This window comes from Crassostrea angulata, chromosome 7 (genome assembly GCF_025612915.1).
Source record: "Crassostrea angulata isolate pt1a10 chromosome 7, ASM2561291v2, whole genome shotgun sequence".
NCBI lineage: Eukaryota > Metazoa > Mollusca > Bivalvia > Ostreida > Ostreidae > Magallana > Magallana angulata.
Window position 1 is genome coordinate 20,196,231 of NC_069117.1, and position 14,874 is coordinate 20,211,104.

Here is a 14,874-nt window from a genome sequence, read left to right on the forward strand (position 1 = left end):
TTGTAATAAAAAAAAATTAGGGACGGATCTCGTTTACATAACAAAGAACTAAGAGCTTTAAATTAGCTAAAATTAAAACAGATATCTTTCAAACATTAACTTAAAAATTGCAATATAAATCATTATAAAACTATAAACATAACAAATGAAATCATATAATAAAATATTTTGTTGTTGTTTTATTTCTGTTTCAACCATGTCCTCTAAGGAAAATGGCACACTTTTATTTAAATTTATTTGACTGGGTGTCGGGTAACTTATGAGATTTTTCTAACTCTTTATCTTCTTTATATTTGTTTGATTTTGTTCCTAAAAATAAAACATACGATGCAGGAAATGAAGGACAAGGTGATTTCATACCACAATAAATCAATCCTTGATTTGTGGGCTTAATATATAATATGCTAAAATCAAAGAAAAAAGTGTTGTTATACATACATTTACGCTTATTTTAAAAAATCGTTATTCATGCTTTTTATTAAATATTCAGGACAGTTACTAAGTTAAAAGGTAAAAACAAGGAACGGAATTTAATCAAGAGTAATTAAAGTAGAGAAAATGACTCGAGATCGTTTCCTTCAAAGAAAATGATAAACAATTAACTTCAACAGGTGCATCCATCAATAACAGGTTAATGAAAATAAAACATAAAATATGCGCTAATTAAAAAAGAATGAGCTCAAAATTAATAACTGCGAATTGGTCATCAAATTTAATTAAAACGGTGATTCGATTTCACAGTCTCGTAAAATTTTGAACCAAATATAAAATGGCATGAGCAGTTCAGGCACCTTCAAAACAACATGTGAACATTATTAAAAATCTACGTACTAAAGATGTTTTTCCTAAAACTGTTTCCTCTGCTGGTATTGTGCAATATCAACAGCATCAGGACCAAGGAGCCAGAGATTACCCTGAGTGTCATTTTGACGAAAGGAACAAGAAGTCCATGGGGCCTGGTTAAAACCGAGAAAGCGATAGAAATGGGGAACCGGAGACTGCGAGAACTGTTGGCAGGCCTCGCTACGATTAAAAGCCATACAGTCACGTCTGAATATATAGGCTGCAGCAGAAAAGACATCGGCGCCTTAGGCGCCGAGCTTTATCACGTTAGAAACACATCGGTGTTCATTGGACCAGGTAAGTCCAGTATTATTAGGTTTGTTGTTAACAAATATTCCTGGCCCAAAGATCACATCATCGAAAACACCACAACCAGTCTAGTTCAGGCCAACAGACTGATATACGCTTACTCGGCGATGCAGCATAACATGAAGCGTATTTGATTTAGATTAGAATTTGAACACAGATTAAATGTTTTATGCCTTCATGCAAACAAAGAAAATTTTGGATTATGTCCCTAGCTTATTTCTACCTACACATTTCAGTGATTTTTAATAATTTTTAATAATCCATGGAAGAGAAACACTTCAAAATTATTAATAAATGTATGTTTTTTCCCCCGTATTTTGCCAAGGTTGCAGTAGCGGGGTTGATGTAGTGGGGAGAATGTCGACCTCCTGGAACATCCCCCTCCTCACCCCCGTCGGGATCGACTCCCTGTTCGACAACAAAACCGTCTTTCCCACCCTGACACGTCTGTCCTTTTCGTTTGATGGGATCGGGCGTTTTTACCTGAAGCTGTTTGAGAAGTTTGGTTGGACGGACATTGCTTTGTTAACTGATTACTACGTCAGCACTGGTGCTGCCATGGTGGGTCTTCAGAGTGATTCTCTGGTGCGAGTTTTCTCAAAGTCGGAGCTTCGGACTACGTTAATAGTAAACCACGACCTCAGTCTTAAAGCCGCCTTAACCAAAGCAACGAAAGTGTCAAGAGGTGACAATTTTGGTCTTTCTTTTCATGTTAATATGATTTTGATATCTCTTATACTTTCATGTCTATAACTTTAAAATCTGCATGTTTTTCAGTGATTGTCTCGGTCGTCGGCATTCGTCGTTTACGAGTCTTGCTGTTAGAAGCTCGTGAAATGGGTATGACAAACGGGGATTACGTTTTTCTTTTTTTCAAATCATACTCCCCTCTTTTGACTGACATATGGTATGTAGAGGGAGACAAAAATAACGATGTAAGTATTCCTTTAGTGTAAAACTCATTTATCGGATAAACCATGGTATTTTGTAAGGTAGCGAATCTTTGAAACATTAAGCAAAGAAATACTTTAATTCTCACTGTAGGCTGCAAAAGAAGCATTTAACGCGCTACTTGTTTCAATGCCGACCGTTCGAAGAAGTCCCGCTTTCCTAGCCTTCGACCAAGAGCTGAAAAACTACTCACTCGCAAAATTTGACTTTGATTTCGACACTGAAGGAGCTGATGTATGTTTTACATTGAATGCAATTATGCTAAAAGAAATCGGAGATAAACGTATCTAATTATTTTGTTAGATAAAAAAGTAATTTACCAACAGTCACGTGTTCCTTAGTGTTTGAATGCTGTTTCAGGTCAATCACTACATAGTTGCTTACCACGACGCTTTTCTTATTTATGGTAAAACAATAAAGGAGATGATAATCGAAGGAATGGATATTTTTGATGGTCGTCAAGTTACGAGGAGGATTAGGAACAAAACATACCATAATCTCATATCTGGAAATCTCAGGATAAACGACAACGGCGATGCAGAGAAAGACCTGTCAATCTACGACTTGGATCCAAATGGCGATATCAGCGTAGAGAAAATTACAATAATTGACAATATATAGAGTACTTCATTTTAAAAAAAAAATTACTTCTGTTAAGTTTTTTTTTTCTATTTCTACAGAGTGTAGGAGTATATGCTGGCGATGAAGCAGTGGTATACATGAACTACAGTCAGGGCATTCATTGGCCCGGAAATAAGGGGCCACCTAAAAACAGACCTAGGTGTGGTTTTACCGGAGACGATCCTATTTGTTTTCCTGAAGGTATCATTGTTGATTGCTGCACACCAAACAGTTTGTTAAGCCATTTATATTGAAATGTCTGTTTTGACGAGATAACAATTACTTTTTTAATATATAAATTCTTTTTTAAAATTTAGAATCAGATTTTCTAGCGGCAGTTGTTACCGCTACATTCTCCGTGGTATTTGTGACCGTTTTCATAGTGGGGACTTTCACCTACAGGTAAATAATTTAATTCTGGTTGTAACGCGCTTTCTGATTGGCTAAAGACTTATTTTATTTTGTATAAAGAATGTTGCCTACGTCATAGTAAGACTAACGTCAAAAATGTATTAATCCGCCTGACGTTACGTTTGAATTTTGTTCAATTTGATGTCATTTTTAAGGTCAAATGACTGTTTTTATCTACAATTAATAGCCAAAAATTAAATTATAAGCAATGAATGCAATAGTTATTAGTTTTATACGATATAAAATGGTTTGGGACAGTTTACGCTTTTTTATAAACCGCTTCGCGGTTTATAAAGCGTAAACTGCCCCAAACCATTTTATATGGTATAAAACTAAAAAATATTGCATTCATTCCTTAAATAAACTATAAATAGCAGTTTAAACATTTACAAAGATTTATATAAAGCCGAGCCATTTTCGAGTAAATAGTCATTCCAAGTTTTGCTGTGAAAATGCACAAAAAGAACATATATTCATCCATTTTACTTACCAAGATGCCAACATTCAAAGATATTAATATTGAGACATACGGTATTTGTATTTTATCTTCGTGATAAGATTTTGCCGGTATACCTTTCGACCATGGATTGAATTTCATGCGCGGATTTAGAATGGGGAAGGGGGTTAGTGGGTCCGGATCCATTTGTAAAATTCAAATTTCTTTAAATTGCATTATAAAATTACCAAAAATATGCCTCGGACACCCCCTCTCCCCCGCCAAACTCAAATAACCGTCCGACACCCCACCCCCGGAAAAATTTTTTGGATTTTGGATCCACGCATGAAAAGTTACTTGTACATTACACTATTCACCTCATTACCGTAAATCAAAACGAAATTGATAGAAACTGTGAACGAATTTGTATTCCTGACCGCAAAATTAAAAAATATAATCAGGAGCTTAACTAGAAATTTTTAGCCGCAAAAATAACGCCCAGCGAAAAACATTAACTATTTATAAATGAAGCCATCGCCAATAAAATTATGTTTACAGGAACAGTTTTTAACTACTTCAGAATTTAATATTCCTAGTGAATCGAATTAATGAAAAAGCAATACCTTTGTTTTTCAGACATCTAAAATTGCAAATGGATTTACAAAACAATTGGTGGAGAATACCCTGGGAGTCTTTGAAATCGGTGTCCGAAAGGGAGTCGTCGTGTATTATGAATTCAAAACTCTCAATGGTAAATAAAGAGATTTATATTAAGTGCTTTCACTTCTAAAATTCTCATTCACCAAAGGGTAAAAAGCGAAATATTTAATGTTATTGCAGTTACATTTTCTCTAATTTTTTTTTTTAGATTCACATGAATAGTTCCGAGCATGATGAACCGAAGGACAAAATGAATAAATATTTCAAGGTCTTGATTTGTTTTTCAAGTATTACCTTCATACCTTAATTTTACTTTTTGACTGAGTGGATAGGGGTACGGGTGTTTCATTTATTTACTTTTTATTATTATTATTAGCGTTTTAGCCGTCTTTAATATCGGACTCTTTTTCACATTTCAAAGGGTTCCATTGTTTCTGTGTCAGTCACTAAAGTAAGACATTTCCACCCTTCGAGAAGCCAGCTAATGGATTTGCTCAATGTATGGTAACATAAGTTCAACCATTTTCTGTATATTTATAAATAATCTTTTGATTTTGATTTCAATGTTATGGTTGACATTTCGTTTAAGGGTTTCCATTTTCTTCACAGCTAAGAAACGTCCACTGTGTGAATCTCACAAAGTTTTATGGTTTGACCCAAAATAACACCAAACTGTACATTGTTAGTGAAGCTTGTAGTCGAGGGACATTAAAGGTAAATCAATCAATCTATCAATCAATCAATATTTAGTTTTGATCGGAAAAAGCCTACAGGATTAGGATACATTTTTATTTGTAGGACATTCTTCATAACAGCAGTTTCAAAATCAACAAGGACTTGCAGACCTCATTAATTTGCGATATGATAAAGGTACGATAGTAACCGGTATATATTTATAAGAATAATAGATTTTTTTTTCATTTCATATACAGTATTAGTTTTGACAAAAATTCAAACTTTACACTGTTTAGATGTATATCACTATTTCTTTTCTAACAATATTGCCTTCTGATCTCAATTTCCTAGGGCTGTAGTTACCTTCACGCCAGCCCTGTGCGGTACCATGGGAGCCTGACCAGTCAGGACTGTTTGATCGACAAGCGATTTGTTCTCAAAATCACCGGGTTTGGACTTCCAGAAATTCGAACCAGCGACCACAAAACGGATAAACAACGTACTTTATATTTTCTTTTTTTGTAGATTTCCGATAACAAAATCAAAATCAACATACAGAATGTTCTCCTGGGACTTAAACATTCAAATTAACTAGAGAAAAAAAAATTAGCAATTAATTATTTTAGCTGTTCGTTTTTTTTGAATTGTCAACGGTGCTGTCAAAAGTGTTTCCATCTGAAGATGCAGTATGTTTCAAGATTCATCCCATCTAAACAATATTAAACGTATATAATCACTTTATTTAAGGAATTAGAAGGTATGCTTTTAGTATTACGAAGTAATCAAATATGGGTAGGGATGATCAAATCCAATAAAGCCCAAAAGGACTCTATGACAAATTTGATTATCTCGGGATGATCAAATCCAATAAAGCTCGAAAGGCATTCTGATAAATTTGATCACACCCGACCGTTAACTAAAGAAGGTAATTAAACTTTCAATAAGTAAATCGAAATAACTCAAATAAACGTCTATTATTTACCCGCATGTAGAAATAATGTTGGACTTTTATTTACAATACAGAACTGTTTTATGTGGCCCCAGAAGTTTTGAGAAATGCCATCAGAGAACCCAACTTCCTGGTATTCCAATCAGCTGATGTCTACAGCTTTGGGGTCATACTATACGAGATACTGACCAGGAAAGAACCATTTGAAGATGATTTGCAGTATTCATCAATTGACGGTTCGTCACAATTAATTGTCCGTTTTGATTTCTATGATCTAGCTATTACTTAATTGTTCAATAATCATACTTGTTATGCGGTCATTTTAACTTAAACTAAACATATTTTCACCAGCATATAAGGCTATAAGGATATTCCATTCAGGTAGACATATTAAGATAAAATTAGTATACGTCATTCAATATCCATAGCTTTCAAAGTTATTTCTCGTCAACCTTACAGAAATTATTGAAAAGATCAAGTCCATCCCAAGCTTTACGTCTCCATTTAAAGCCGATGTTGAGGAATATGTAGAAAATTCACTCCTAAACCTGATGTATTCATGCTTGGAGGGAGAGGCAGAACACAGACCAACGTTTGCAAAGATATCGAAAGAGTCAAAGAGGAATAAATGGCGAGTTTTTATATTCCTTAATTCTGTCATATTTGAAAATCATTCCGTAATATCTTTGATAGTCAATTGCAATTGGTTAGTTATTTTATGAATGCAATTTATAAGAATTTGGTGAGTCTTATTTAAGTAACACTTTTTTTTAATTTTTCACTCAGGGGTATATCAGGAGAAAACTTTCTGGACATCCTACTTTTTCGAATGGAGGAATATGCAAATAACCTGGAACATATCGCCGAGGAAAGGATGCATGCCTTTCTGGATGAAAAACGCAGGTCTGATGAGCTTCTATATCAGGTTCTACCCAGGTAACTAAAATTTAAGTGTGTTTCCTTGAATCAAGATATTTCGCATCTTTTTTTTTCTGAAATTGTTTTTCAGTGTAATTTGAATCCCTCTTTTACTTATAAAGCTCAATTTTTGCCTTTCAAATGTGGAAAACGGCATTGGGGTATCATCACAAGACTATGTTTTTAATTTTTATCACTTTTTTAATTTTGTAATTCCTGAATTAAAAAAAAATATGTGGGACTGCAGTAGTTCCGTATATCTTTACGTTTTCCTCATTAAAAATAGATGCTTGTTACCATTCTCCTCCTTTTCACGTGTAATTTCCTCCCATTAGAAAACTGCCCATCGTGCATGGATTCAAATTTGTTTCATTAATATTGCTTCAATTCTAGGAGCATTGCACGTGACCTTATTCGTGGTCACAAAGTGGAGGCCGAGGCGTACCAGTGCGTGACGATATACTTCAGTGATATTGTCGGATTCACCGCCATATCTGCAATGAGCAATCCTATGCAGGTTGGCCAATCAATTTATACATTTGAACATACAATGATACAATTTTTCATTCCATGTCTACATATCTTTGTTCTAAATATATTTTGAAGATTTTACAGAATATTTTTGCTTTTTGAAAGAAAGAATGACTTAATAATATTACCTTTTGAAATACTTACAGATTGTGGACATGCTGAATGATTTGTACACTTGTTTTGACACAGTGTTAGAAAATTATGATGTCTACAAAGTACGTTTTCTAAATACTCGATTCATATGATAAAGTTCATTTTATTACATTGCTTAAATTCTTCGCCTTTAATAAAATACGAGAAATTTGATCAGTTTTAATATTTCAAAACATTGAAAGAAGAATATCATGATATGATTTTCATATTACATGTAGTAGAAGATATTTGAGGCTACCCAAAAGGTTTATGTTTATCTGTAGGTAGAGACAATTGGTGATGCCTACATGGTTGTTTCCGGTTTACCTCTGCGCAATGGCAATGGACACGTCACAGAGATCGCAAAGATGTCGGTTGCTATATTGGACAGTGTCAATGACTTTCACATTCGACATCTGCCAGACGTGAAATTGCGTGCTAGAATAGGAATTCATTCGGGTAATATGATATTTACTGCAAGCACAAAAGCTTTTGGTATATTCGATTCGTTGACAAAATGTAAATTAAACCGCAAATGATACACATATTATATCGGTACATATGTATAAGTTTAAATTGATAATAACATTAAAAAAGCCTTTCGATAATTTGGTTCAAAAAATGAAATCTAAATGCAGAAAGAATAGTTATAGCAATGTGACTTTTGATGGTTGAAATGTAAAAATGATGTAAGTGAATCTGACTGTCAGGCCCAGTGTGTGCCGGAGTGGTAGGGAAGAAGATGCCCCGGTACTGTCTTTTTGGAGACACCGTTAACACCGCGTCCAGGATGGAGTCAAATGGGGAAGGTAAATATGATTAATTTTCAAACAGGAATAAAAGCATGCAATTTGCATTGAAATTCTACATGTTTTTGATTGAAAAATTTAATATCAAAAGATTCATAGACCTTTGTTATTGTCATATATATGTGTAGGAAAAGCTGTTTAGAAGCTCTAATTGACGTATTACTAAATAAGTTTCTCTGCATTAACAGTTATAGAATGTAAATAATCCTGGATGTACAAAATCTGATGATAAACTTTAACTATTTTTTAAATCTTACTTCATAATGGAGGTATTAAGTTTCATGAAAAGTACACTATGGGCATAATAGCTGATTTTTTTAATTAAAATAATATTTTGAAAACTTCAGCTCATATTGCTTTAATTGTTGATTAACATTGTCGCCAAAAAGGAAGAAACAAAGAGTATTGTGTGTCTCGCCATCACTGCCTTCGTGGAGAAAACTATTTCTATATAATGTGAAATCATGACTACATAAAGTTGCTAGCTTTTTTTGTCGTTCTGAAAGAGTTTTTAGTCAAACTACACATATACTTTTATATCATGATACAAAGGACTGCGAACGATAGCATTGTCTAGCCGCCTAACTAAAAGTCATTTTTTGTAAGTTGTTTAATTAAAGTTATTTTTTATGATAATGTAAACATTAATGTATATTTTCATTTGATATAAATGATTTGGTCAAACAAAGAGAGATAACTTTGTATTTTGGGTTAAAATAGCTCATTTCATAATAGAAAATAACGGAAAACGGAAATGTTTTTTAAAACATCTTTCCCCCCATGAAACAAAATTCCTTTTGAGGGGTTTTAATTATTGTTATTTAGCATATTTTTATTAAAGGGTTTGTTGTTTCACGGGGGGGGGGGGGGGGTACATATGTCTACAGACCGAAATATATTTCAAAGGAAGAGTTTTGCTTTGTATATTTTCGAAATATAATTAACAGATATGAATTAAAATGAAAATTTTCTTTAATATATATCGTAAATATGTTATTATCAAGCTTTATGCACATATTGGCCGCTAAATAACATTTTCCTCAATCATAGAGACCGATTTCAATGAAATAATTTTAAGACCCCGCGTTAGCAAAACTTTTGTTTAAACATAAATAAGTTGATTACAAATTTTATTTTGATATAAATTGATTAGGATTTGATTATACTTTTTAGTAGAAAACTTAGTTTTTGAATATCTGACAAAAATTCCGAAATATTTGGATGTAAAATGTAGGCGGGAAACGGGCGTTAGCGTTCGCAGTTCTTTACTTTTCTTTTTTTCTTTTGAATCGTAATTTAAATTGAAAAAAAACACGATACCTGAAACTTAAGCTAAGGGCAAATTGAGTCTTTGTTGCTCTGAAGATGATTTAAATTGAAGCACATGTATTTGATTTTTTTGGTAGCCATGAAAATTCACGTGAGTTCAACGACCCGAAACCTTCTTCAATCGAGCGACTTGTTTGTTTTGCAGGAACGTGGATCTATAGCAATAAAGGTTTGACCGAAATGCATACAAATTCAAACAATTAACTTAATATTAACTAAATAAATTATTTAGTTTCTTGGAATTTTATGCAATTTGCTATGTAAATTAATTGCTTTAACTCTGTACCAGTGTTGCGTATTGAACACTCATATATAAAAATAACATATTATATTTTATTCATTTTATTGGCTATTGACATTGTGTTATCAATTGCAGGGGAAAGGGGACATGACCACGTACTGGTTGATGGCAAGGGAGGCAACCCTGTAATTTAAAAACCAGCAATTTAGAGTTTACACTAGTACTACTGCAGTTAGTTTGAAAATAACTGTTACTTTTGTGTAAACCATACACAAGAAAAACAAGAAAATGATTTTACGATTTGAATATATTGTTATAATTGTGTTGTCAGTGCTTATTTTAATAAAAATGGGGCGCATGAGGCATTCTAGAGACACATTACGTACTCTTGAACTTTTGTTTGTTTATTTTTTAAAGTTAAAATATGAGTATTAGAAACAGCACAACAGCTCGCAGTATATTTATAGAAAAGCTGTGATGTAACATATTCTGTTATATAGATTCATTCTGAATTTTGCTTCGAATTGTCCTAACTGATACATTGGAGAATATTACATTGAATTCGGTCGAGACGGAAGATTTAGATAAACCCTATAATTAAGGAAGGAGTCTTTTAATTTGATTAAGGAGTATTTTAATTAGGTTAATTTGATTTAATAGTCATTAAATCAAGACGAAATGCAATAAAATATCATATTTTTCTTTCTTTTTTACAATCAAACAACTCGGCATAGAAAAAGTATTCAAAGTTCAGAATCTAACAAGGACTATATTTTTGGCGCAGCATTGGCGTGGAAAAATATCACTTGGTTTTGCAATTCAGAATTGCTGTAGATTCATGAGTCTAGCATTTTTAAAACAATAACATTAATGTCAGATTCTTTAAACACATGTGAACTAATGATAAGGTACTTTGATTTCAGAATATGTTTTTAAAATAAAATTTGCCTATCAATTAACATTTTATTAACTTGTATAAGCGCTCATTCTATAAAAAGATTTGTGTGAAAAAAAATCACAAAAATCGGATTTTCTTTCTAATTAAATGGTCAATATATTAGCTGTCAATTTATATCTTTGTGTAAGGTCTTCATAGTATGTAAAAATTAGAAATATTTTTATATTGGAAGCATAAAAAAATAATCAAAATATCTTCAAAATTTAAGAAAATTAGAGGAAATGCGGGCTAAGCAATATTAATTTTTTTAAATATTAATTCCAATTTAGTCGTTTAAGCTGATAGACATTCTGATATTTTATCATTGCATTGAATAATAGAAACTTAATATGTAACCAGATGTCTACAATACTGCAGATAACTACATTTATTTTTATCCTTTAAGTTAAGAAAAAAGGTAGTGACCTTGACCTTACCTCGACGCGAAAACAAGAAGGTCAAACTTGATTAACCTGATAGAATCATTTGGTTATATGGTCAAAATTTTATGAATTCCTATCAAAGATACGTAACTCCTTCCATTCTTTCAGTCTCTACAAAAGTTTTATCACTTCTATAAATAAAGCCCCGTGCACATGTTTCAAAAACTTGAGTCAGGGACAGATATGCGAATGGAACTTCAGTAGTATTGCATACAATACTAGTATTGTCATTTTACTTACATACTAATGGAGATTTTTGCAATATTATCAATCAGTGATTTTCATTCCTACTGCCAGAGCTTTTGTCACAGTGTGAAATTTAATCTTTAAGACACGTTGTAATTATTCTGTAGATAACGTTTTCGGAGTTTGTGCAAATTGAAACGAAAAAGTAACTTTTCTTATTGTGCAATACTTATTCCTTGTTTGTGACTTTGCACATGTTCTGACATCAAATGCATACATTTCTAACAGAACATGTAAAACCGTTTTACTGTACACATGTAATACTTACAGTGGTGTCACTTAATTATCACATTCTTTGTAAACTATGTAGACTTTGTATATCACATATAAAAATAATAAACCCCATCATCCTTCCATATCAAGCCATTATCAGCTGTGGACAGTGTTTGATTATATTTATTTTGACTTGCCGCTAAGTAGTACACGGATGCTGATAAGGATGTTGAGATATTACAGTGTATGATATATACTGATATGACTAAGTATGTACATTTGATATAATAAACAAATAAAAACAAACAACAACTCCTTCTGCATCCGTTTGATTTTTTTAGACATACAAACGTAATCAAACCAAAAATTTCATTCAAAATAAATCTCCAGTATTTTGTTACAACAATTGAGATATGGAATATAGAAGATATAAGGTTTGATATCAAAATACTACTTGTTTAAATGCACAGACCGAGGATAAATTATGCTAATGTTATTGATGCTCCATTTACCGTCTTTCTGTGATGCTATTAATCATTCCTCTAAAATTCTTGGATAGCAACATTAAATTGTATACAACAGGACAAGTTCTTGCGCAGAAAACGAAACTCAAATCTATCTACTGATATCTTATGTGTACACTGTCGCCCTAATCTATAGGCCTTGTTTTTTGGTTCCCTGCATCTGTAGACACCGTAAACGACGAAGATGAGGATGAAGAGTACCCCCTGGGTGAGGGGCATTCCAAAGGAGTATCCGTAGAAGGGGTTGGAAAAGTCAGGGTCCCCTAACTTCCACATAGCGAAGCCAAAATCTGAAAACAAGAGGCAACTATTGCTTAACGCTGGTTACTAAATACGACAAAATAATAGAAAATTCTCTATGTGCAGAAATAATGGCTTAATGCAAATAAAAAATATTTGATTTGTAAAGCAAGGAGATAAATCCTTTAATTGAAACCATTATGTCACTGTGTAATATGAAACAGGCAATACACTGATTGGTTTTCAAGTTGCAGAAAAATAAAACACACCTTTAGTTGGAATTGGAGGTTTAAAAATAACTCAACTCTTTTAATATAAAGTAATAAACAGATTACCTGGTGCACAAATGTTATTGATTGACATTTTTAAAACAAAATTAATTGCATACAAACTCCAGAATAAATGTGACAACAACCGAGAACCCGGCCATAAACTTCATGAAGTCCTTAAAGGGGCATGGTAACGATTTTGGTGAAAAGGGCTCGCAATTCTTCTTCATGTAAACAATGCCTGACAACAATTATACATGACAAATTTTGGTTTCCTTTTTAAAATGCCTTACTGAGGCATTGTATAAATTAAAATCGAAAAAATAATTTTTGACCAAAATCATGCCCCTATAATGTAGTTGTCCCAGAGGAATCCCACGGACACCCAGAGGAAGACTCCCGAGAACATTCCCATCATCATCACCAGGGGCAGCAAGTAGGAGGTGCCCGAGCACTGGTGCCGGAAAAACCCGACTACAAAAACCGCAAAAGGAAAAATTCATTTCGCCCATTAGAACCGATTTTTTTAAAAAAATCCTCTACACAAAAACATTTCACCATTTCAGAGAATATACATGTAAAACTGCAGAAAAGAAGACTTACTCATCACCATCGTAACTATTGACAACCAGAATATCAGAGCTTCGGTGCCTGTACAAAAATATTAATAAAATTAACAAAACTAAAATCACCAACTTTAAACATTATTGCAGTTTTCTACACTCTAATATATTCAAGAGAGAGAGAGAGAGAGAGAGAGAGAGAGAGAGAGAGAGAGAGAGAGAGAGAGAGAGAGATGGAGAGAAGAAAGAGACATAAAAAGAAAGAAGGATGAGGGATAGAATAAATACCTCCAACAAATGATTTTGGAAATAATCTTTTGTTGCTTTTTTAAACATAACATCAAACGGCCTGCCTTTTTAGTCAACTATCTTAAGATTAACGAAATATGACAACTTCCGGTTCAAGGGCACACAACACTCCGATTATCTAAACTTATAAAATTGGTCATACGGCTGTGATCGTAGCGGACATTTAAACAATAAAATGCTTTCTTTGGTGATTCATGCGGGATATGAAGGTGACGACATTGCAGAAATATACATAATCTGCGTTGGCAATGATCGCTACCTTCATAACCCGCATGAATCACAAAAAACAACGAAACTAATCGATAGACGTGGCCTGTCGATTTAAGTCTCATTAGTTTCTATAGAGCTATACAAATTAACTAAAGTTTTCGTACGAAATAGAGGGAATCATGCTCGGTAGATGTAAATATTTAAAGAATAAAGAATCATTTTTTTAGTCTTATGAAGTGATAATTTCGATCGGGGCGTGGTGAAAAGCAAAAAAGCCCGTAGGGCTTTAATGTATGATAGACATGACCACGCCCCGACCGAAATTATAGTTTAACTTATTTTCTCTTTCCTAAATTAATACCTAACAGCAAAACGCAATGGGTTAGAGCGCAATCTACGAATATGTTAGTCATGATTTCGAATCTCGCTGGGGTTTTATAATTTTTACCATTTCAAAATTTTTTGAAACATATCTTTGGATCAAATATTGTTGTTTACAACGTTTGTCTGATGTATTTGTAACACGACACCACTTACTTTTAAATCCTTTATCTACATTTTATCATATTTATACATGTACAGGTAAAAATTTCATTTGAATAACATTTTTTTTTAGAATTTTCATTAATATTTACATTAACATGTATTTGTATTTTGTAACAAAAAAAAATTTGGGAAGGACCTTGTTTTTATAACAAAGAATTAGGAGCTTTAAATTTGCTGAAAACAGATATCGTATTCAAACAGTAACTTAAAAATTGCAATATAAATCATTACAAAACTATAAACATGAAATCGTAAAATATTTTTTTTTCTGTTTTATTTTTGTTTCAATCACAACCATGTCCTATTAGGAAAATGGCACACTTTTATCTAAATTTATTTGACTGGGTGTCGGGTAACTTTTGAAATTTTTCTAACTCTTTATCTCCTTTATATTTGTTTCGATTTTGTTCCTAAAAATAAAACATACGATGCAGTATATGAAAGATATGAAGGACAATAGACAAAAAAGACAAAAAATGTAAATTCTTTTATGAAAATTTGTTGACTACTAAGTTCCAAAAACCCATTAATAAATCCTATTATAAGAACATGTTTCACG

At 32.8% G+C, this 14,874-nt stretch overlaps 1 protein-coding gene and 1 long non-coding RNA gene across 2 annotated transcripts; one reads left to right on the top strand and one right to left on the bottom strand.

Moving 5' to 3' along the window:
- Positions 1–723: 723 nt before the first annotated feature.
- Positions 724–11,687, top strand: LOC128155877 (atrial natriuretic peptide receptor 1-like). The gene is made up of 22 exons (XM_052817761.1): positions 724–1,140; positions 1,478–1,837; positions 1,930–2,087; positions 2,197–2,337; positions 2,464–2,691; positions 2,784–2,925; positions 3,042–3,126; positions 4,208–4,322; positions 4,440–4,499; positions 4,653–4,730; positions 4,841–4,945; positions 5,030–5,101; positions 5,258–5,405; positions 5,930–6,091; positions 6,315–6,486; positions 6,642–6,791; positions 7,167–7,290; positions 7,451–7,519; positions 7,721–7,895; positions 8,147–8,245; positions 9,652–9,743; positions 9,951–11,687. The coding sequence occupies exons 1-22, from the start codon at positions 837–839 to the stop codon at positions 10,002–10,004; spliced, it is 3,093 nt and encodes a 1,030-aa protein (XP_052673721.1). The 5' UTR covers positions 724–836; the 3' UTR covers positions 10,005–11,687.
- A 136-nt stretch (positions 11,688–11,823) lies between these two features.
- LOC128155880 (uncharacterized) lies at positions 11,824–13,675 on the bottom strand. The gene is made up of 3 exons (XR_008239654.1): positions 13,539–13,675; positions 13,291–13,338; positions 11,824–12,468 (listed from the first exon to the last, which is right to left on the bottom strand). It is a non-coding gene; the product is annotated as an uncharacterized LOC128155880 (long non-coding RNA).
- Positions 13,676–14,874: the final 1,199 nt, after the last annotated feature.